We start from the raw sequence: 24,198 nt of genomic DNA on the forward strand, positions 1-24,198 counted from the left end.
CTGAAATAAGTATGTTGTTTTAGACATTGAAAAGGTCAGAAATAGTTCAATTAAAGACAACAGCTCTTTGAAATACCTTTATTTTTTTCTTTACAAAAAACAGTGAAAACCCATATGTTACAGACAGATGTTTTCAGTTTTATACATCAAAATCCCTGATTTCTACACTGGTATTTTATATACACTCAAAAGTACAGTAAATCCATGGTTTCCTCTTTCCTTATGCAACAGTTTAATTTGTGTGGGTGCACGTGCATGCATGAAGTGAGTGTAGTGGTGCCTGGAGAAGTGGGTATACTCAAAGTTTGCCAGAAATTGACCAAAAGGCCCACAAGGTGAAGGAAAGGCGCCCTGTGTGAAGAATTCTATGAGAAATGGTGACATACACTCTGAATGGACTAATATGATAAATCCCATATTGGTCTTTCACAATCAGGCCAACCCAATCTGTACTGTGCAAGTAAGCTAATAGAAGGCCTACTATTGAAACAGATAAATGCGGCTGTCAACTTGGACAGAAATACACAGGTGTCAGATTCTTCTTTTTTTTTTCTTTTTTTTTGTTGTTGAGGTTTTTCGAAATAGAAAAACACAATTGGATGTTCTAAGTCCATAACAATGCTTAAACCACATCCAAAGACCCCTTTTTGAGGTCTGGGAAAAATCTAAGACATTTGTATTTTTGAGTGTAGTTATCCTTTAATTCAAGTGAACAGGCACCTAGCACTGTTGCTTTGTTAGCAGTGTTTCTGTAGCACATAAGATGGAGTTGCAAAACAAATGACCACTGGATTAATGCAAATAATCATGATATCATTCTGCCAGATAGGCATAGGCTACTTTGTAGCTAGTTAACATTTAATTGGGAAGGTTTTTGGGAAAGACTTTTCATCTACCAGAAGACGTTTAGGCCCATCATTAGCATCACTATATTTTTACTGTTCCTTAATTGTTCCTTAAATCATAGAAATGTGCAGGCAATTATTTTATAAAGACTTCCTCATATGCACTCTCCTGTTCTATTGGTTTTCTTTCAACTTTCTTTCATTGTCTAGCAGCCAAAGGCATTATCCTAGTCATATTATCAACCCATGATAGTTGTTGCATCTTTAGATCTTGCCTCTTTAAAAATGTCTAACTGATATTTCCATCTCTGTCCATGAAACCCGGTGTGCATTTTAGAACAGAGTTTTCCCGCAAATTCCATTTTGGAACATTAGTGTATTTCCTACAGACTTGAGCACATTGCTGCGCCTAAAATATGAAGAAATAATAGTTTATCAACATTTTAAGCTAAACATTCTGATCTGTCCCATCAGCCTTATTAATTGATACAGCGTATACCTCCACTACACTACTTCAATACACATTGTGGGTATTAAGAAGTGAGTATACGCAATGCCCACTGAAAAATAAGTGTGTATTCGGCGTATACTTGCATACACCCTCCACTACACCACTGCATGCATGCCTGTGCATGCTTGCATTTGTGTGTCTGCTTTTGTAGATTTATGTATGAATGCACCGTTTGACATCTGTTCTCATAGCTTGGACTACTGGTCTGCTCGGCTATCTTAGGAGGCTACCTCTGAGATGTGGTGTATATTGGACAGAGTGAGCTGAGCAGCCTCCTGTGCTGGATAGGAGTGTCTGGTTCTCAGCCACAGCCTCCCGAACACTCCAGTGATCAGCAGTAGGACCACCAGCAGTCCTCCCAGGACAAACGTCTCCACCGAAAGCACACCTCCAGAGTCTGCAGGGCAAGAGATCGACAAGTCAGAGATGCAGGGATGTGTTCAGTTAGGGCACAACGTTAGCAAAACACAGAAGTAGGAAAACATTTTGAAATGGAAAACATAAATAAGCTGGGGTGCGTTCAACATTTTGGAACGTTCAGATAGAAATACAGTTGAAGTCGGAAGTTTACATACACCTTAGCCAAATACATTTAAACTCAGTTTTTCACAATTCCTGACATTTAATCCTAGTAAAAATTCCCTGTCTTCGGTCAGTTAGGATCACCACTTTATTTTAAGAATGTGAAATGTCAGAATAATAGTAGAGAGAATTATTTCTTTCAGCTTTTATTTCTTTCATCACATTCCCAGTGGGTCAGAAGTTTACATACACTCAATTACTATTTGGTAGCATTGCCTTGAAATTGTTTAACTTGGGTCAAACGTTTCGGGTAGCCTTCCACAAGCTTCCCACAATAAGTTGGGTGAATTTTGGCCCATTCCTCTTGACAGAGCTGGTGTAACTGAGTCAGGTTTGTAGGCCTCCTTGCTCGCACACGCTTTTTCAGTTCTGTCCACAAAGTTTCTATAGGATTGAGGTCAGGGCTTTGTGATGGCCACTCCAATACCTTGACTTTGTTGTCCTTAAGCCCTTTTGACACAACTTTGGAAGTATGCTTGGGGTCATTGCCCATTTGGAAGACCCAAACTTCCTGACTGATGTCTTGAGATGTTGCTTCAATATATCCACAAAATTTTCCTTCCTCAAGATGCCATCTATTTTGTGAAGTGCACCAGTTCCTCCTGCAGCAAAGCACCCCCACAACATGATGCTGCCACCCCCGTGCTTCACGGTTGGGATGGTGTTCTTCAGCTTGCAAGCGTCCCCCTTTTTCCTCCAAACATAACAATGGTCATTATGGCCAAACAGTTATATTTTTGTTTCATCAGACCAGAGGGCATTTCTCCAAGAAGTACGATCTTTGTCCCCATGTGCAGTTGCAAACCGTAGTCTGGCTTTTTTATGCCGGTTTTGGAGCAGTGGCTTCTTCCTTTTTGAGCGGCCTTTCAGGTTATGTCAATATAGGACTCGTTTTACTGTGGATATAGATACTTTTGTACTTGTTTCTTCCAGCACCTTCACAAGGTCCTTTGCTGTTGTTCTGGGATTGATTTGCACTTTTTGCACCAAAGTACGTTCATCTCTAGGAGACAGAACGCGTCTCCTTCCTGAGTGGTATGACGGCTGCGTGGTCCCATGGTGTTTATACTTGCCAAAACTATAGTTTGTTAACAAGATATTTTGTAGAGTGGTTGAAAAACGAGTTTTAATGACTCCAACCTAAGTGTATGTAAACTTCCGACTTCAACTGTACACATGTATTTCAATCCAGGTCTGTCTCTGCCATGTAGAATAAGGAATCATCTTGGCTCTATCATGGCATTTCTATCTACAATGTTCAACAATATTTGGCTCTGTTCTTATTGGACAAGCTCAGGTTAGCACCTCCCTGTTTCACTCTAATACAAAACTTTTATCTCTGCTGAACACAACCCAGTACAGTATGTTGGTGATAATAAATAAAGAGCCTTTATTGTGAGACTTACTCAGGCTGGGTTGGTCACTCTCAGGCAGACGTCGCCTGATTGGTCCATAAGATACTGTATGGGACATGGCAACATCTCTTCTCATCCGCCTGGAGCTATCCTCAACAGAACAGTTCTGTTACATGAAGGGAGAAATTTTAAGGTACAACAAGCATTTGTATAGCTTAGTTAAAGTATTATCACAGCATTATTATCCTACTTACTTTTCCTTTTAAATTTTCCAAAATGATCACATTTCTTTAATTAATACCAGTTGAAATAATAAGAATGTAAAAAATAAAAAGATTAAAAAAAAGGGTTTTCATTGTCTTTATTTGTGACAACAGTAGGCCCTTGCTATATACTAGGGTTTGAACAAGCCAGTGAGCATCATCAGAATGAAGAAAGGGATCACTCACAGGCTGACAGACCCCAGGTGTGTTGTGACAGATCTGAACATTGCAGTGGAGAAACACATCCTTGTAAGAGCTGCCCACGAACTTGAACATTTGTATCCTGAACATTGCCTCTGGCCCCTGTCCATTCTTCAGCACTGTCAACGTCTGTTCGTTTGACAACACGGGGCAGCTGAAGCACACACACACACGAGAGAGAGAAAGAGAGAAAGCCCGAGAGAGAGGAGAGAGAGAGGGTGCAGGCAGTGGATCGCATCAGTATCAGAGGCAGCGTGTGCAACCATTGAATAAGATATCATTCATTTTAGAAGGTGTTGGTTAATCACATCCATTACAATCATTCCTGGTATGCTATACTAACATCCGAAACAAAACCCCGACAAATAATCTACATTCGCTTGTTGACATTAAACATATGCCACGAAAGAGCAGAGCACTTTGTGACTGTGACATATCCATCTTTAATATTGGGAAAGTATTAAGATTCTGGGAAAGACAAGGCAGATCCTCTTAAGTGTTTTCTTCTCAGATGTAGTAAACAGAAGTCATTTTGCAAGTCATTGCTGTGCTGTTGCTAACAGTACAACATATGTCCTGGTTGTCAAGGACATGCACAGTTGTTGATCTGGGTCCTGGATCACGTGACGGGTTTGAAGTTGTTGTGTTACCCTCAACTCTTAAGTCTAAGCATTTCAACAGCTCTTATTTCATATTTCAACAACGCCATTCCCAGAGGATTATGTGCTGGTGTCAAGTGTGGTTGAAAGTGTAACACTACAAAAATATACAGTCCATTCGGAAAGTATTCAGACCCCTAGACTTTTTCCAGATTTTGTTACATTACAGCCTTATTCTAAAATTGATTAAATATTTTTTTCCCCCTCAAACTACACACAATACCCATTTTTTTTGCACATTTATATGTATTTTTTTTTTTTAAATATCACATTTGCATAAGCATTCAGACCTTTTACTCAGTACTTTGTTGAAGCACCTTTGGCAGCGATTACAGCATCGAGTCTTGGGTATGATGCTACAAGCTTGGCACACCTGTATTTGGGGAGTTTCTCCCATTCTTCTCTGCAGATCCTCTCAAGCTCTGCCAGGTTGGATGGGGAGTGTCGCTGCACAGCTATTTTCAGGTCTCTCCAGAGATGTTCGATCGGGTTCAAGTCCGGGCTCTGACTGGGCCACTCAAGGACATTCAGAGACCTGTCCCGAAGCCACTCCTACGTTGTATTGGCTGTGTACTTAGGATCGTTGTCCTGTTGGAAGGTGAACCTTCACCCCAGTCTGAGGTCCTGAGCGCTCTGGAGCAGATTTTCATCAAGGAGCTCTCTGTACTTTGCTCCGTTCATCTATTCCTCGACCCTGACTAGTCTCCCAGTCCCTGACGCTGAAAAACATCCCCACAGCATGATGCTGCCACCACCGTGCTTCAACTTAGGGATGGTGCAGGTTTCCACCAGATGTGATGCTTGGCTTTCAAGCCAAACAGTTTGGCCAGGCTCCAAACTTCTTCCATTTAAGAAGGATGGAGGCCACTGTGTTCTTGGGGACCTTCAATACTGCAGAAATGTTTTGGTGCCCTTCCCCAGATCTGTGCCCCGACACAATCTTGTCTCGGAGCTCTACGGATAATTCATTCAATCTCATGGCTTGGTTTTTGATCTGACATGCACTGTCAACTGTGGGACCTTATACAGACAGGCGTGTGCCTTTTCAAATCATGTCCAATCAATTGAATTTACCACAGGTGGACTCAAATCAAGTTTGATCACATCTCAAGGATGATCAATGGAGACAGGATGCACCTGAGCTCTATTTCAAGTCACATAGCAAAGGGTCTGAATACTTATGTAAGTAAGGTATCTGTTTTTTCTAAAAAACTGTTTTTGCTTTGTCATTATGGGGTATTCTGTGTAGATTGATGAGGAAAACATTTAATTTAATCAATTTTAGAATATGGCTGTAACGTAACAAAATGTGGGAAAAGTCAATGGGTCTGAATACTTTCCGAATGCAGTGTACATTTAGATATGCCTCCATAACACATTTTTGAATTCTAATAAACAGAATGAAGAGCAATATGTGGTGACAGGGCTTATAATACACAGTGATATAATGTTAAACTTTTCTTTTAAAATACCTGTCCTTAATGAAGGTGTACTGGATGTTGCTGTACGGGTCGTTGGTTGGGGTAGCCCAGCATCTCTCCACACGCAGCAAAAGATGAGCCGGTATCTAAGAGAGAGAGAGAGAGAGACAAACCGGGACTGCAGTCAGTGACTAATTGACACCCCCCTACACACAGATAGAGAGAGGCCTACACTGCACTCAGTAAATATTTTGACCAAGTCAGCAGGTCAACAGATGTACAGATAAAGAGAGAGTAAACAACAGTGGGAACTAGGGTTTCTTGGAAGCCAAAGATGGAGCAACAGACAATCACATTGGATCAGGGCCAATATACTTGACATGTACCGTATGTCTATTGCCAGGGCCAAAGACTGGTATTCAGTTCAACACTCACTAAAGGTGCTCATCTTTATCTAGCAAGAGGGAGAAACGTCTCAACCACGGTAAGCTTACAGTTAATTGGGCCTATTCTAACATTCAAAAGCTGCACAGTAAGTTACACCACATTGGTTGGTACTTCAGTTAACTAGCCTAACTAAATATCTGCTGGTCATGATCAGCTCTAATTTCATATTTCAACAACACCATTCCTAGAAGACTATGATGGTGTCAAGGTGTGTTTGCAATGACAATAAGAAAACAAATCAGCCTGGTCTCAGACCAGACGTAACATAGTAAATGTAAATCCGGGACACTCAAATGAGTATGATATGTTACGTTTGGTATGGTTACATAAGACAGAAGGTTACCACCTTGCTAACGTTAGCGACGACATATTGTAATTCGTAACATCATACGTTTTGCAAATTCGTAACATTGTACGAATTGTAATTTGTAACATATCATAAGAAATGGATGACAGACATACACAAATTAATACATACCATGCAAAACGCAACATGTCATACTAATCTGGTATCCTGGATTTACATTTAATATGTCACGTCTACCCCTGAGTCTAGGTTGGAAAAAAAATATATAGATATCAAGCAGAATGAAATCGAATGATGAACTTTACCATGAAAACTTTAACGTAGATGTTGTCGTCCAGTGTCAGTGAGGGCACAGTGGTCCACTTGTCCTCAAAGTCCTTGTCTTTATACAGCAACATGGACACAGAGAAGTTCCCATCTTCTGTGTTCAGAGTGATCATCCTGGAGAGAATAGTAGAGATTGTACAGATGCAGTGCTTGGGTTACAGTTACAGGTCCAATTTGCTTGGGTTACAGTTACAGGTCCAATTTGCTTGGGTTACAGTTACAGGTCCAATTTGCTTGAGTTACAGTTACAGGTCCAATTTGCTTGAGTTACAAGTACACAATTCTATTAGAAGTGATTGATGTATTCTACAAACAGCAAGCACTACATAGAACATAAAGTGACCTCTTTTACATCAAATCAAATTTTAATGGTCAAATAAACATATTTAGCAGATGTAATTGCGGGTGTAGCGAAATGCTTGTAGATCAGCTTCTTTGGCTAATTAAGACTCTGTGATTAATGTTAATGAAAGTTTAAACAATGTATTAATGAACTCGTAATGAAAATCCATAACCCTTTTTAAAGGCCATAACTAGATATCTTACTTGACATCCACCCTGATCATGTTTTCCCCATTAGGTTGCCGGACCATGTAGTTTATTGGGTAGCGGCAGACAAACGTGATGTTTATGTAGTTCCTTGTGATGACATCCGAATCGTTGTTGCGTATGGTGTTAATGAACATAATATGTGTATCATCCGATGCCTAGAAAGAGAAGTATGAATCGTTATTGTGGATGGTGCAACTTTGGAAGAAAGTCAATGAGTCACTTTGGAAATAAAGTGCATTCGGAAAGTATTCAGACCCCTTGAATTTTTTCACATTACGTTACAGCCTTGTTCTAAAATGGATCAAATGTTTTTCCTCATCAAACCACACACAATATCCCATAATGACAAAGTGAAAACAGGTTTTTATAATTTTTTGCACATATTAAAAATAAACTGAGCTCAGCTGCATCCTGTTTCCATTGATCATCCTTGAGATGTTTCTACAACTTGATTGGAGTCCACCTGTGGTAAATTCAATTGATTGGACATGATTTGGAAAGGCATACACCTGTCTATATAAGGTTCCACAGTTGACAGCATCACGTCTGGAGGAAACCTGGCACCATTCCTACGGGAAAGCATGGTGGTGGCAGCATCATGCTGTGGTGATATTTTTCAGCATCAGGGACTGGGGGACTAATCAGAATCAAGGGAAAGATGAATGGAGCAAAGTACAGAGAGCTCCTTGATGAAAACCTGCTCTAGAGCGCTCTGAATCTCAGATTGGGGTGAAGATTCACCTTCCAACAGGACAACAACCGTAAGCACACAGCCAAGACAAAGCAGGAGTGGCTTCGGGACAAGTCTCTGAATGTCCTTGAGTGGCCCAGCCAGAGTCCGGGCTTGAACCTGATCGAACATCTCTGGAGAGACCTGAAAATAGCAGCGCAGCGACACTCCCCATCCAACCTGACAGAGCTTGAGAGTATCTGTAGAGAAGAATGGGAGAAACTCCCCAAATACAGGTGTGCCAAGCTTGTAGCATCATACCCAAGAAGACTCAAGGCTGTAATCACTGCCAAAGGTACTGAGTAAAGGGTCTGAATATTTATGTAAAGTGCCTTGCAACAGTATTCATCCCCTTGGCATTTTTCCTATTTTGTTGAATTACAACCTGTTTTTTTGGATTTTTGGATTTCATGTAATGGACATACACAAAATAGTCCAAATTGGTAATGTGAAATTTTAAAAAAAATTGTAAAAAAATTTAAAAAGGAAAAAAAAGGAAAAGTGGTGCGTAAATATGTATTCATCCCCATTACTATGAAGACCCTAAATAAGATCTGGTGCAACCAATTACCTTCAGAAGTCACATAATTCGTTGAATAAAGTCCACCTGTGTGCAATCTAAGTGTCACATGATCACAGTATACAGTTGAAGTCAGAAGTTTACATACATCTTAGCCAAATACATTTAAACTTTAAATTCCTGACAATTAATCCTAGTACAAATTCCCTGTCTTACTTCAGTTAGGCTCACCACTTTATTTCAAGAATGTGAAATGTCAGAATAATAGTTGAGAGAATGATTTATTTCAGCTTTTATTCCTTTCATCACATTCCCAGAGGGTCAGAAGTTTACATACACTCAATTAGTATTTGGTAGCATTGCCTTTAAATTGTTTAACTTGGGTCAAACGTTTCGGGTAGCCTTCCACAAGCTTCCCACAATAAGTTGGGTGAATTTTGGCCCATTCCTCCTGACAGAGCTGGTGTAACTGAGTCAGGTTTGTAGGCCTCCTTGCTCGCACACGCTTTTTCAGTTCTGTCCACAAAGTTTCTATAGGATTGAGGTCAGGGCTTTGTGATGGCCACTCCAATACCTTGACTTTGTTATCCTTAAGCCATTTTGCCACAACTTTGGAAGTATGCTTGGGGCCATTGTCCATTTAGAAGACCCATGTGAGACCAAGCTTTAACTTCCTGACTGATGTCTTTTCGACGTCGCTTCAATATATCCACATAATTTTCCATCCTCATGATGCCATCTATTTTGTGAAGTGCATGGTTGGGATGGTGTTCTTCAGCTTGCAAGCTTCCCCCTTTTTCCTCCAAACATAACGATGGTCATTATGGCCAAACAGTTCTATTTTTGTTTCATCAGACCAGAGGACATTTCTCAAAAAAGTACGATCTTTGTCCCCATGTGCAGTTGCAAACCGTAGTCTGGCTTTTTTATGGCAGTTTTGGAGCAGTGGCTTCTTCCTTGTTGAGCGGCCTTTCAGGTTATGTCGATATAGGACTCGTTTTACTCTGGATTTAGATACTTTTGTACCCGTTTCCTCCAGCATCTTCACAAGGTCCTTTGCTGTTGTTCTGGGATTGATTTGCACTTTTCGCACCAATGTACATTCATCTCTAAGAGACAGAATGTGTCTCCTTCCTGAGCGGTATGATGGCTGCGTGGTCCCATGGTGTTTATACTTGCGTACTATTGTATGTACAGATGAACGTGGTACCTTCAAGCATTCAGAAATTGCACCCAAGGATGAACCAGACTTGTGGAGGTCTACAATTATTTTTCTGAGGTCTTGGCTAATTTATTTTGATTTTCCCATGATGTCAAGCAAAGAGGCACTGAGTTTGAAGGTAGGCCTTGAAATACATCCACAGGTACACCTCCAATTGACTCAAATGATGTCAATTAGCCTATCAGAAGCTTCTAAAGTCATGACATCATTTTAGGGAATTTTCCAAGCTGTTTAAAGGCACAGTCAACTTAGTGTATGTACACTTCTGACCCACTGTAATTGTGATACAGTGAATTACAAGTGAAATAATCTGTCTGTAAACAATTGTTGGAAAAATTACTTGTGTCATGCACAAAGTAGATGTCCTAACCGACTTGCCAAAACTATAGTTTGAATACAAGAAATTTGTGGAGTGGTTGAAAAACGAGTTTTAATGACTCCAAACTAAGTGTATGTAAACTTCCGACTTCAACTGTATATACACCTGTTCTGAAAGGCCCTAAATTCTGCAACACCACTAAGCAAGGGGCACCACCAAGCAAGCGGCACCATGAAGACCAAGGAGCTCTCCAAACAGGTCAGGGGCAAAGTTGTGGAGAAGTACAGATCAGGGTTGGGTTATAAAAACATCAGAAACTTTGAACATCCCACGGAGCACAATTAAATCAGTTATTAAAAAATGGAAAGAATATGGCACCACAACAAACCTGCCAAGAGAGGGCCACCCACCAAAACTCACGGACCAGTCAAGGAGGGCATTAATCAGAGAGGCAACAAAGAGACAAAAGATAACACTGAATGAGCTGCAAAGCTCCACAGCGGAGATTGAAGTATCTGTCCATCGGACCACTTTAAGCCGTACACACCACCGAACTGGGCTTTACGGAAGAGTGGCCAGAAAAAAAGCCATTGCTTAAAGAAAAAAATAAGCAAAAACCTTTGGTGTTCGCCAAAAGGCATGTGGGAGACTCCCCAAACATATGGAAGAAGGTACTCTGGTCAGATGAGACTAGACTTGAGCTTTTTGGCCATCATGGAAAACGCTATGTCTGGCGCAAACCCAACGCCTCTCATCACCCCGAGAACACCATCCCCACAGTGAAGCATGGTGGTGGCAGCATCATGCTGTGGGTATGTTTTTCCATCGGCAGGGACTGGGAAACTGGTCAGAATAGAAGGAATGATTGATGGCGCTAAATACAGGGACATTCTTGAGGGAAACCTGTTTCAGTCTTCCAGAGATTTGAGACCGGGACAGAGGTTCACCTTCCAGCAGGACAATGACCCTAAGCATACTGCTAAAGCAACACTTGAGTGGTTTAAGGGGAAACATTTAAATGTCTTGGAATGGCCTAGTCAAAGCCCAGACCTCAATCCAATTGAGAATCTGTGGTATGACTTAAAGATTGCTGTACACCAGCGGAACCCATCCAACTTGAAGGAGCTGGAGCAGTTTTGCCTTGAAGAATGGGCAAAAATCCCAGTGGCTAGATGTGCAAAGCTTATAGAGACATACCCCAAGAGACTTGCAGCTGTAATTGCTGCAAAAGGTGGCTCTACAAAGTATTGACTTTTGGGTGGTGAATAATTATGCACGCTCAAGTTCTGTTTTTTCTTGTCTTATTTCTTGTTTGTTTCACAATAAAAAATATTTTGAATCTTCAAAGTGGTAGGCATGTGGTGTAAATCAAATGATACAAACACCCCAAAAATCTATTTTAATTCCAGGTTGTAAGGCAACAAAATAGGAAAAATGCCAAGGGGGGTGAATACTTTCGCAAGCCACTGTAAATGTGATATTTCAGTTTTTTATTTGTAATAAATTTGCAAATTTCTAAAAACCTGTTTTTCCTTTGTCTTTATGGGGTATTGTGTGTAGAATGATGAGATGTTTTAAATTTTTTATACATTTTAGAATAAGGCTGTAACGTAACAACGTGGAAAAAGTAAAGGAGTCTGAATAATTTCCAAATGCACTGTAACTGCAGATTGATAACCATGAAAGGGTGAGCTAGCACACGCTACACATCACAAACCCTGCTACATTCACCAAAAGTTCCCCCTCTTCAGCAAACTCTTTCCTTAATTTCCGGGATCATACTGTTAACATAAATATCAAATTGAGTAGCTGGCCAGCCCATGCAAGATTTGGTTCTGGGTTCCAAGATGACTCTTTCCCCAACCAGAGCGCCTACGTACAGTAGGCAGCAGCACTGCAATTTTCTGTCACTATAGAATGTGTGAGTAATACAATTCAAATGTTTAGTAGCAGACTATTGACGTAGGCAGAAACCATAAACATGGTTGGATGAAAAGGTTGTGACCGGGTTGTGTCTGGATCCCTGTTGAGAGCAACTGGAGGAATGGTCCCATGGCCATTGAGAAGGATGAATTGCCCCTTGCCCCTACTGTCCAGTACAGTTTTATTACCCCAGGGTAAATACACAGGGCCTACTGTCTGAGCCACAGAGGCTGCGTCTTAAATAGCAGCCTATTCCCTATATAGTCCACTAACGTCTTCATTATTCTGTAGGAATAATGCTCTGTTCACTGACTTTGGGTTCTTATGAATGGTTAATTAACAAACTCATACAATTTGACAGCGAGACCACAATGATTATGGCAATGGATGACAAAATCTTCAAGTCCAATTTATTTTGGAGAGTCATTACACGCCCACTTGCTATTCTCTCCGGTCCTGTCTGTGGGGTTCAAGAGGTTTAAGAGGGTCTACTTCTACCTCTCAAGGTGAAAGGAGGAGTGTTTTCTAACTATGGCATTCCCTTCTTTTCCCAACAGTGTCTAATCCCAGAAGCAAAGCGGACTTACTACTTTCACTAGGGCTGGTATGGTGAAGCAAAAGCCTTGTAAAACCTCAGAGGGTAGAGAAAGAGAAAGGGGGAGAGACCCCCCCCACACACACACACACACAAAGCTGTGTTAACCTTTTGCTTGCTTTACAAGAAATGCCTCTGTGCATTCTAAGCAAGTGTTTCAATGACACTCATGGTCTTGAGTACAGATTTATACCACGCCAAAGTTTAAATTGTCCTCGGAGCTGTGCTCCTGCCACCACTGTATGAGACGCGGCCGGGAGGTAGTATAAAAGAGACAACTACAAAGTGGGCCAATGAATTATAGCCCGGCTATTCAGCAGGTCTGAAAACACGCTCATTTCCATGTCAATCCTGAAAATGTAGAGCTCCCACCCACTCCTCGCTGCTTTGAATAAAGCCCAGTGGCTCTTAGAAGGGCAAAGGAACAACACTCCCATTTTCTTTGAAATATAGGCTACTTATCCCTCCCCTCTCTCTTTCTCTCTGTCTGGGTCTCTCCCTCACGCTTTTTACAGATTATGGGATCATTTCATTGCAGGAAACTGATAGCGGAGGTCCGTGTATGTAACTTATAAAGGAAAAGAGGTGTTATTCATGCTAGTTATTTTGAGCATTGCGTGTATCCAAACTCCCATTTAGCTCACCCAATTAAAGGGATACTTCGGGATTTTAGCGCAATGACTGGAAGTCTATAGGTATATACTAGCATGCTAGCAGATACCCATAGACTTTCAGTCATTGCACAAACGCTAGCTAGCATTGGCATCCGAAGCAACCTCTAACTCCTACAAACTGGACACAGAGACATAAAAATGGTCTCCGCTAGTTCATCGGACTCTGGGGAAGTAGATAAAAGGCCTCATTGCCAAAATCCTGATGTATCCCTTTAAGTCCTTTTTCTGGCACAAACCAGTGCAGAGAAGTTCTACAATACTACACCAGACGTCAGGCCAGAGCTCAATACAACAGAGGTGCATCGTAAAATTTGATAATTTACTGTGATGGGGATTTTATGTGGCTGGTAAAAAAGATCCAAACTGTAGTTTGTCTCCATGTTACTCCTGCTTATATGTTTTTCTTCTTTGTCAGGGTTGCTCTGAACGACAAAGGTTACTACTTTGTTTACTTTACGGATTTAAATCCTTCATAGTTGGCGTAGACAAGTAAATCTTAATCTCCCAAAGCAATCATCAGAGAATGGCAATGAAATTCCCCTAATATGACAGGGCATTTCTAGGGGGGGGGAAGCTCAAAGTCTTACCATGATTGTCCCACAGTCAGAGAGATTAGTCTTGATGCTGAAGACATAGTCATCTTCAATCTCAACACCACGGCACTCTGGGTCATTTAGGTGCAAATCCCAGACCTAAGAAAGAGAGGAAGGGACTTCACTAGAGAGCTATGGTAGACCCACCGGTTGATCTGGTTCTTGAAATGACTAGAGAACACAACAGCACACAGGCAGTGATTTATTATATCAAACTTCACGGGGAGTTAATGGTAGGTAAGCTGTAATATAAAGAAATATTCATTCTGGTTGACACTGAACTTACATAAATGGGTGGCAATTTATTGAGGAAGAAGGCACTGGGAATGACCACCTCCATCTGGTCATTGGTGCAGAGGACAGTTTCATTGAGCTCTAGAAGGGAGGAAGGGGTCAGCGGGACAACGCTTAAAAAATCCTGTCCCCCTGACCCTGACATGATATCAGATCATATGAAATATGTTACCAATTTTAAATGTAATGCATTATTCCATTTTTGCAAGTATACAGTTCAAGAGTTATATACAAAACAATATTTATCCCAGTTACTATGAAGGGCAGTTGTGACATCAATATGATCACAGAAAAATTACAACTATAGATTCCATTCTCCTATATGTTCCATCCCAGACTCCTAAAAGTGTCCCCAGTCAAAACATGATTCTGGGCTCCTCCTCTAATATATGTGGTCTCTAGATTTCAACAGGTGCTTATTGTTTAACAAGACCAATCAACATTAAGACCACATCAAGAAACGGATACCCCCCCCCCCCAAAAAAAAAACACATTACATCAAGTTATGGACTTATAAATTAATGATATATACCCATTGATTCTTGAAGAATATAACTCATAAATGCCTCATGAGCTGAGTTCGATTGTCATGCCACATCAGAACCCAACATATAACGCCAAATGTTTGTAAACAATGTAAATGTAAATAAACACTGTGTCGCCTCAAAACGTGTTTAAAACTATCATTTTGATAGCATGAATGATCAGTTCTTGCATCCATATCTCCGTCTATGAATTTGAGAGTGGGTACATTTCTCCAGGCCCATCCCTCAGCTTTTAACCAAAACAGAGGCGGGGTGACTCTTTGTTATTGTTTCAATTAAGGATTCTAGGTGTAAACTTGAGATTTGCCTACGAATAGGGTTGCAAAACTCCTAAAACGTTTCCCAAAATTCCCTGGTTTTTCAAAAATCCTGGTTGAAGAAATTCCAGCTTGGAGGTTACTATCAGCTTATTCCCTGCTGATTCCTTGAAATCCTGCAACTGGGGTTTCCGAGAAGAAGAACCCCGTGGATTTGGGGGATTTTTGCAACCCTGCTCATGAAGTAGTTGAACTGAACTCACCCTCCTCCTCAGGCTCCAGATACACAGCAGAGGTGACTGTCCTCACAGCGAGCAGGAGCCAGGCTAACACCAAACTGGCAGGTGTCATCTTCAAAGGGGCTCTTGCTCTCTCTGGCTTCTCTACGGTCAGATACTCCAAACCTCAGACTCCTGTCTTCTTGGCCCTTTCCCACAGATCTGTGAATCTTCTAACCTATTCACCAAAGTGTAGCTGTCAGGTTCAGACGTAGTGCCCACTCTCAGTGCAGTCCTCCAAACACAGCTCTAATGAACTAGGACCGAGAACCAGCCTCCCTCCCTCCCTTTCTCCAGACCTTAAAACACTAGCCTGAATGATGTCCCCACCAACAATGAGATTCCACACATGAATAGGGGGAGCCGAGGGGAGTCCAAGGTAACACACATAGATTTGCATCCCAAATGGCACCCTATTCCCTATATAGTGCACTACTATGGGCTCTGGTCAAAAGTAGTGCACTATGTAGGGAAACGGGAGCCTTGGGGACGCCGCCATACAACTGGGCCGTAGCCGGCGATGCCCTCTTTGTAAACATTGCACTACGCAACTACGTCGTCTTACTACGCACATCAACAAGCACATCAACAAGCAAACTCATTAACATGTCAACAGAGACAATATGACAGGGGTGGTAGTGCTTTTTTATCTGCCGTCTTTTGTCCATGCGTTTTTTTAAAGGCCATGGGGAAATCTTTACTGCTGCGTGGACCCCATTCAATGGCTTTGTCCCAAATGGCACCCTATTCCCTATAGTGCACTACTTTTGACCAGGACCCATAGGGAATAGGGTGCCATTTGGGGTGCACCCCGTGAGAGGAAAAGAAGGTCTGCTGATGAGTCAAGGGCAGTTCACTGACAATGGTCTACTTCTGTGTGTGTGTGTGTGTGTGTGTGTGTGAGTGAGTAAGTGAGTGAGTGAGTGAGTGAGTCTGTAACAGACAAGGAGCACCACAAAGGAAGAAGCTAGAAATCTAGAACATGAGGAACATTTGATGAAAATTATTTGGAATTTTTACAAGTTCACTTTACAGGCAAAGTTTTACGGACATGGAATCATTTGCTTTTTTTGTCTTGCAAATAAGACTAGCTGAACAGTTAGACTGTGATTGTCTGTCATTATCCCACCAGACAACCAGCTTCAATTGATCCTCTCAACGGAAGAGATTCCCGCAAAACATACAAAATCCACTCATGTTGTAAAACCTTCCTTCCTCCCTGCAAACTTTTACAACATGGACATTAACAACTTGGCTGAGTTTGACATGACTTATAATACAAAAGAAGCAGATTCAAAACAGATTCAAAACAACTGTCCTATGTCAGCCTTTTATTCTCTAAAAAGGGATGGAATACCTCAACCAATCACCAAAGTGATTACATCATCTGGAATGTTTTTCCCTCATCAGAATATCAACATTTGGAGAAGGAGCATGTTTGATGTCTATTAACATAATATATGACCTGTTAGATGCATTGTGGGTAGTGGGGAATACAGAGGTAAAACAACACAATATTTCAGTGAAATCTAATCAAAGGGAATCATAAAAGCAGCTACTCATCAGAATTATGTGGAATCTGAGTGTGTTGAAGGGAGACATATATATACACATCCATTAAAAACCTCACAGTTTTCCAATCTGTGGCAACAAGTGAACTAAATATACTGTACCAGACAGAGAGATCTAACAAGACCATTAAACTGCCACTTCACATAGTTTAAAAAGACACAAAGTGATATTTGGTACTTCACTTACTGGCTTCCCTTTTCTATGTTTCTTTTTAATCCATATAACTATGTGATGCCATTGGAACAGCTACGTAAAAAGTGGAATATGCTAAACAACGATTCCATTGGGTCTTGCGTGTAATATCACTGTTCGTCTACTATTAACACTGTGTGCTGGATGCAGTGTGCGCTTATCTTTGAGCCTGCTTAGCTTTGAGCCTGCTTATCTGTACGACGGCCTCGTCTGTGTCTCTAGCCCCTGATGGGGTTAGGATTAGTAATGTAGTGGCTTGGTGGACAGGTTCAGCTTCACTCCAGGGCCAGGTGCGGCAGTGGCATGGTTTACTCCAGGGCCTCGCTGTCCTCGGTGAAGAGATCAGCCAGATCAGCCACCATCAGGACTGCAGCCTCCGAGTGCTTCATGGCAGTCGCACTGTGGCTGCTGCGGTGGTATGACAACATTTACAATGTTCAGAACTAACGGAGTCGCATCGCACTGTGACTGTGGTGTCTGGACAACAGTGTTTCAAAACTAGCTACACGACCGTTCAAAAGTTTGGGGTCACTTAGAAATGTCCTTGTTTTTGAAATTAAAGCACATTTTGTGTTGATTAAAATAACATCAAATTGATCAGAGATACAGTGTAGACATCGTTAATGTTGTAAATGACTATTCTAGCTGGAAATGGCAGATTTTTTATGGAGTATCTACAAAGGCGTACAGAGGCCCATTATCAGCAACCATCACTCTTGTGTTCCAATGGCACGTTGTGTTAGCTAATCCAAGTTCATAATTTTAAAAGGCTAATTGATCATTAGAAAACCCTTTTGCAATTATGCTGAAAACTGTCTCAACGTCAACAGTGAAGAGGCGACTCCGGGATGCTGGCCGCCTAGGCAGAGTTGCAAAGAAAAAGCCATATCTCAGACTGGCCAATAAAAATAAAAGATTAAAATGGGCAAAAGAACACAGACACTGGACAGAGTAACTCTGCCTAGAACGCCAGCATCCCAGAGCCGCCTCTTCACTGCTGACGTTGAGACCTGTGTTTTGCGGGTACCATTTAATGAAGCTGCCAGTTGAGGACTTGTGAGGCGTCTGTTTCTCAAACTAGACACACTAATGTACATGTCCTCTTGCTCAGTTCTGCACCAAGGCCTCCCACTCCTCTTTCTATTCTGGTTAGAACCAGTTTGCGCTGTTCTGTGATGGGAGTAGTACACAGTGTTGTACGAGATCTTCAGTTTCTTGGCAATTTCTCGCATGCAACAGCCTTCATTTCTCAGAACAGGAATAGAGTTTCAGAAGACAGAATTTTGTTTCTGGCCATTTTGAGCCTGTAATCGAACCCACAAATGCTGATGCTCCAAATACTCAACTAGTCTAAAGAAGGCCAGTTTTATTGCTTCTTTAATCAGTACAACAGTTTTCAGCTGTGCTAACATAATTGCAAAAGGGTTTTCTAATGATCAATTAGCCTTTTAAAATTATCAACTTGGATTAGCTAACACAACGTGCCATTGGAACACAGGAGTGATGTTTGCTGATAATGGACCTCTGTACGCCTAAGTAGATATTCCATAAAAAATCTGCCGTTTCCAGCTAAAATAGTCATTTACAACATTAACAATGTCTACACTGTATTTCTGATCAATTTGATGTTATTTTAATGGACAAAAAACTGCTTTTCTTTCAAAAACAAGGACATTTCTAAGTGTCTCCAAACTTTTGAACGGTAGTCTAATTCTTACAGAAGCTATAGTTACCTAGTTATATTATCATTTAACGATACAATTTAATCTTCAGATATATACAGTGAGGGAAAAAAGTTTTTGATCCCCTGCTGATTTTGTACGTTTGCCCACTTACAAAGAAATGATCAGTCTATAATTTTAATGGTAGGTTTATTTCAACAGTGAGAGACAGAATAACAACAAAACAATCCAGAAAAATGCATGTCAAAAATGTTATAAATTGATTTGCATATTAATGAGGGAAATAAGTATTTGATTCCCTCTCAATCAGAAAGATTTCTGGCTCCCAGTACGGGAAAAAAATGTATCAAATGTATGCATTCACTACTGTAAGTCGCTCTGGATAAGAGCGTCTGCCAAATGACTAAAATGTATGTGTCTTTTATACAGGTAAGGAGCTGAGATTAGGAGCACACTCTTAAAGGGAGTGCTCCTAATCTCAGTTTGTTACCTGTATAAAAGACACCTGTCCACAGAAGCAATCAATCAATCAGATTACAAACTCTCCACCATGGCCAAGACCAAAGAGCTCTCCAAGGATGACAGGAACAAGATTGTAGACCTACACACGGCTGGAATGGGCTACAAGACCATCGCTAAGCAGCTTGGTGAGAAGGTGACAACAGTTGGTGCGATTATTCACAAATGGAAGAAAAACAAAAGAACTGTCAATCTCCCTCGGCCTGGGGCTCCATGCAAGATCTCACTTCGTGGAGTTGCAATGATCATGAGAACGGTCAGGAATCAGCCCAGAACTACACGGGAGGATCTTGTCAATGATCTCAAGGAAGCTGGGACCATAGTCACCAAGAAAACAATTGGTAACACACTACGCCGTGAAGGACTGAAATCCTGCAGCGCCCGCAAGGTCCCCCTGCTCAAGAAAGCACATATACATGCCCGTCTGAAGTTTGCCAATGAACATCTGAATGATTCAGAGGACACCTGGGTGAAAGTGTTGTGGTCAGATGAGACCAAAATGGAGCTCTTTGGCATCAACTCAACTCGCCGTGTTTGGAGGAGGAGGAATGCTGCCTATGACCCCAAGAACACCATCCCCACCGTCAAACATGGAGGTGGAAACATTATGCTTTGGGGGTGTTTTTCTGCTAAGGGTACAGGACAACTTCACCGCATCAAAGGGACGATGGACGGGGCCATGTGCCGTCAAATCTTGGGTGAGAACCTCCTTCCCTCAGCCAGGGCATTGAAAATGGGTCGTGGATTGGTATTCCAGCATGACAATGACCCAAAACACACGGCCAAGGCAACAAAGGAGTGGCTCAAAAAGAAGGACATTAAGGTCCTGGAGTGGCCTAGCCAGTCTCCAGACCTTAATCCCATAGAAAATCTGTGGAGGGAGCTGAAGGTTCGAGTTGGCAAACGTCAGCCTCGAAACCTTAATGACTTGGAGAAGATCTGCAAAGAGGAGTGGGACAAAATCCCTCCTGAGATGTGTGCAAACCTGGTGGCCAACTACAAGAAACGTCTGACCTCTGTGATTGCCAACAAGGGTTTTGCCACCAAGTACTAAGTCATGTTTTGCAGAGGGGTCAAATACTTATTTCCCTCATTAAAATGCAAATCAATTTATAACATTTTTGACATGCGTTTTTCTGGATTTTTTTGTTGTTATTCTGTCTCTCACTGTTCAAATAAACCTACCATTAAAATTATAGACTGATCATTTCTTTGTCAGTGGGAAAACGTACAAAATCAGCAGGGGATCGAATACTTTTTTCCCCACACTGTATGTTGTCCTATGACTATGAAATAGAACATTGGCCTCTGTTTTTAGTACAAGAAAAGGCCCTCGCCTTTTCTCTGCAGTCTTCAACATAGCCTGCATTCTCTCCTCAATAGTGGACTTGATGAGGAATCTATGGACATAGGTGGGTCTAGAGGACAGAGAAATAACATGTTATAGACCTTATAATAAGACATAATGGCCTATACATACTTATAAAAAGTAATAAAGCAAACCCAGTGTTCTCACTTGGTCTGTCCGATGCGGTGCACCCGGCCAATGGCCTGCAGCTCGTGGGCGGGGTTGAGGATGGGCTCCACCAATAGGACGTGCGTAGCCTCGATGATGTTGAGCCCATTGGAGCCCGTGTGGAGAGGAAGGAGCAGGATGTTGATCTTCTCCTCGTATTTAAACGAACACAGATTCTCCTGAAACACCAACGATCAATTCACAGGTTAAAGACACGGAGATGAAGGACTTTATAATTGGAGCAAATGTATCTACAGGTTTGAATTTGGAAATGAGAGATGCTGCGACAGCGTAGGGAAAAAAGCTTCTCAGTGGCAGCTCTCGCTCTACAAGTAAAACAAATATTCTTCATTTAGGAGAAAAGCATTGCGATTGTGCCATTGAGAAGTTGTACAGAAACTATGATTGGAGTGACATGCAACACAAACCTGGAATTTGTGAATGCCATTGATTTGAGAGAACTCCATGTTGTTGTCAAACAGAGCCTTGGCAATGATGTCCAAAACACACTGCCACTGGAGAAAAGGAACACACACATCTTCAACGACATCATCCTAATGTGATGTTTTAAACAGCGTGGCCAATAAATTACCATCACAGTAACTGTAATAATGAGATTGTTTACTTTGTTGTTGTTTACACCTTGTTTACAAAGCACGCATGCGTTACCGTGGAGAAGACGAGACACTTGGCTCCTGGGTCAGTTAGCTGGATCTTCTTCAGAGTCCTGACTACTGCCTCCACCTTGGTAGAGTGGCTTCCCTAAAGACCGAGATACAGGGAAGTTCACTTATTGTCCATATAAACTCAGCAAAAAAGAAGCGCCCTCTCACTGTCAACTGCGTTTATTTTCAGCAAACTTAACATGTGTAAATATTTCTATGAACATAACAAGATTAAACAACTGAGACATAAACTGAATAAGTTCCACAGACATGTGACCAACAGAAATGGAATAATGTGTCCCTGAACAAAGGGGAGGGTCAAAATCAAAAGTAACAGTCAGTATCTGGCGTGGCCACCAGCTGCATTAAGTACTGCAGTGCATCTCCTCATGGACTGCACCAGATTTGCCAGTTCTTGCTGTCAGATGTTACCCCACTCTTCCACCAAGGCACCTGCAAGTTCCCGGACATTTCTGGTGGGGAATGGCCCTAGCCCTCACCCTCCGAGCCAACAGGTCACAGGCGTGCTCAATGGGATTGAGATCCGGGCTCTTCGCTGGCCATGGCAGAACACTGACATTCCTGTTTTGCAGGAAATCACGCACAGAACGAGCAGTATGGCTGGTGGCATTGTCATGCTGGAGGGACATGTCAGGATGAGCCTGCAGGAAGGGTACCACATGTGGGAGGAGGATGTCTTCCCTGTAACGCACAGCGTTGAGATTGCCTGCAATGAAAACAAGCTCAGTCCGATGATGCTGTGACACACCGCCCCAGACCATGACGGACCCTCCACCTCCAAATCGATCCCGCTCCAGAGTATAGGCCTCGGTGTAACGCTCATTCCTTCGACGATAAACGCAAATCCGACCATCACCCCTGGTGAGACAAAACCGCAACTCGTCAGTGAAGAGCACTTTTTGCCAGTCCTGTCTGGTCCAGCGACGGTGGGTTTGTGCACATAGGCGACGTTGTTGCCGGTGATGTCTGGTGAGGACCTGCCTTACAACAAGCCTAAAAGCCCTCAGTCCAGCCTCTCTCAGGCTATTGTGGACAGTCTGAGCACCGATGGAGGGATTGTGCGTTCCTGGTGTAACTCGGGCAGTTGTTGTTGCCATCCTGTACCGGTCCCGCAGGTGTGATGTTCGGATGTACCGATCCTGTGCAGGTGTTGTTGCACGTGGTCTGCCACTGCGAAGACAATCAGCTGTCCGTCCTGTCTCCCTGTAGCGCTGTCTTAGGCGTCTCACAGTACGGACATTGCAATTAATTGCCCTGGCCACATCTGCAGTCCTCATGCCTCCTTGCAGCATGCCTAAGGCACGTTCACCCAGATGAGCAGGGACCCTGGGCATCTTTCTTTTGGTGTTTTTTAGAGTCAGTAGAAAGGCCTATTTATTGTCCTAAGTTTTCATAACTGTGACCTTAATTGCCTACTGTCTGTAAGCTGTCTTAACGACCGTTCCACAGGTGCATGTTCATTAATTGTTTATGGTTCATTGAACAAGCATGGGAAAACAGTGTTTAAACCCTTTACAATGAAGATCTGTGAAGTGATTTAGATTTTTTTCGAATTATCTTTGAAAGACAGGGTCCCGAAAAAGGGACATTTCTTTTTTTGCTGAGTTTACATGCTCGGCAAAGGTGTGCGTCTGTCTGCATACCTTGACAGGGATGTCTGTCCCCTGGTTGTCTGTCTGGGTGGTGAAGACATAGGAGATCTCTGCGTGGGACGTGGTCTGTCTGCAGATGGCACACTTGATGGCCCTCCGCCGTGTGCCCGACCCCACGCTGTACTGCTCGACGATGATGGCGATGCACTCGTTACAGAAACAGTGACCGCAGGTCAGCACAGCCCACTGGAGCAGAGGGATTCAGAGAGAGACACATGCACACGGCACGAATCAACCATGAAAAGGTTGAGTAGGTATTACACATACACCACATACACACCAAGCATCACAGTTCAGAACATTTGATATTTCAAAGAGTGGTAAGATGACGAGGTAGATGGGGGACACAGACACAGATAGAAAAAAAATTATCTAAAGGGGAATCAGATTGATCAGAGTCATGTTGTAAATGGGCAGATTATAACATGTCTCACCTCCTGACCCAGAGGACGGGCACAGATAGGACACGGTTCTGGATTTAGTCCTCCCGTCGCCTTGTCCTGGGACTGAAACAACACAATAACACAAACATTTACCTTTAGCTTTGTTTCCTTACAGAATGTAGGACACTTCTTCAAAGATATGACCCGTGACCCGGAGCTGGACCTTGAGGGGGTCCAATTTAGCCTGCGGGTGGTTTCAGTTAAATATTAAAAGACAACAAAAAAATTGTGGGGGAAAGCTAACACAAACTCGAAACTGTGTAGAAATGATAATGGTCCTACATTTATACAGTTTCTTGACTGTGTCCAGTTCACTAATAAATCACCTAAATTAAAGCTAGACAGTCAGGGAGTATCGGAAATTCTAAAAGCGATAGATAGAGGACTATCTTTTGCAAATCTTGACGGCCAGGAAATATAACACGTTTTAAGAGCAGCCCTCCAGGCCTCTTGAAGAATGAACGCGGCCCCCGGGGCAAAAAGAGTTTGACATCTAAATCAAAGAAGACAAGATAA

General features: G+C 42.2%; 2 protein-coding genes across 5 annotated transcripts in view; both read right to left on the minus strand.

Moving 5' to 3' along the window:
- Nucleotides 1-1,345: 1,345 nt before the first annotated feature.
- si:dkeyp-110a12.4 (alpha-tectorin) lies at nucleotides 1,346-16,192 on the minus strand. 2 transcript variants are annotated; one of them, XM_029729466.1, is made up of 9 exons: nucleotides 15,406-16,192; nucleotides 14,333-14,421; nucleotides 14,041-14,145; nucleotides 7,465-7,625; nucleotides 6,897-7,032; nucleotides 5,889-5,983; nucleotides 3,743-3,911; nucleotides 3,345-3,459; nucleotides 1,346-1,753 (listed from the first exon to the last, which is right to left on the minus strand). In XM_029729466.1, exons 1-9 carry the CDS (start codon nucleotides 15,491-15,493, stop codon nucleotides 1,575-1,577), a joined length of 1,137 nt encoding a protein of 378 aa, XP_029585326.1. In that variant the 5' UTR covers nucleotides 15,494-16,192; the 3' UTR covers nucleotides 1,346-1,574. The 2 variants fall into 2 exon arrangements, with proteins under 2 accessions (XP_029585326.1, XP_029585325.1); XM_029729465.1 differs by having other exon boundaries at nucleotides 14,333-14,478.
- A 527-nt stretch (nucleotides 16,193-16,719) lies between these two features.
- shprh (SNF2 histone linker PHD RING helicase) overlaps nucleotides 16,720-24,198 on the minus strand; it is a 28,881-nt gene continuing 21,402 nt past the window's right edge. For 2 of the 3 annotated variants that reach the window (XM_029729461.1, XM_029729460.1), the window contains exons 24-30: nucleotides 23,674-23,745; nucleotides 23,231-23,425; nucleotides 21,571-21,663; nucleotides 21,330-21,416; nucleotides 20,902-21,080; nucleotides 20,723-20,803; nucleotides 16,720-17,592 (exon numbers count right to left, since the gene is read on the minus strand). In XM_029729461.1, coding sequence (XP_029585321.1) covers nucleotides 17,493-17,592; nucleotides 20,723-20,803; nucleotides 20,902-21,080; nucleotides 21,330-21,416; nucleotides 21,571-21,663; nucleotides 23,231-23,425; nucleotides 23,674-23,745 — 807 coding nt within the window. In that variant the 3' untranslated portion in view covers nucleotides 16,720-17,492. Of the gene's footprint in view, nucleotides 17,593-20,722; nucleotides 20,804-20,901; nucleotides 21,081-21,329; nucleotides 21,417-21,570; nucleotides 21,664-23,230; nucleotides 23,426-23,673; nucleotides 23,746-23,771; nucleotides 23,867-24,198 lie in introns of those variants that run through there. The other variant, XM_029729462.1, reaches the window with a different exon arrangement.

Source organism: Salmo trutta, chromosome 33 (genome assembly GCF_901001165.1).
Source record: "Salmo trutta chromosome 33, fSalTru1.1, whole genome shotgun sequence".
NCBI classification, from domain to species: Eukaryota; Metazoa; Chordata; class Actinopteri; order Salmoniformes; family Salmonidae; genus Salmo; species Salmo trutta.

Bases quoted from the DNA above. Each gene is read 5' to 3' on its own strand.
- si:dkeyp-110a12.4 (XM_029729465.1), bottom strand. From the start codon at position 15,493: ATGACACCTGCCAGTTTGGTGTTAGCCTGGCTCCTGCTCGCTGTGAGG. The intron at 14,479-15,405 runs GTGAGTTCAGTT...ATATCATGTCAG, and splicing joins TCTGGAGCCTGAGGAGGAGG to GGTCAGGGGGACAGGATTTT. The intron at 7,626-14,040 runs GTAAGACTTTGA...TTCTCTTTCTAG, and splicing joins CTGACTGTGGGACAATCATG to GCATCGGATGATACACATAT.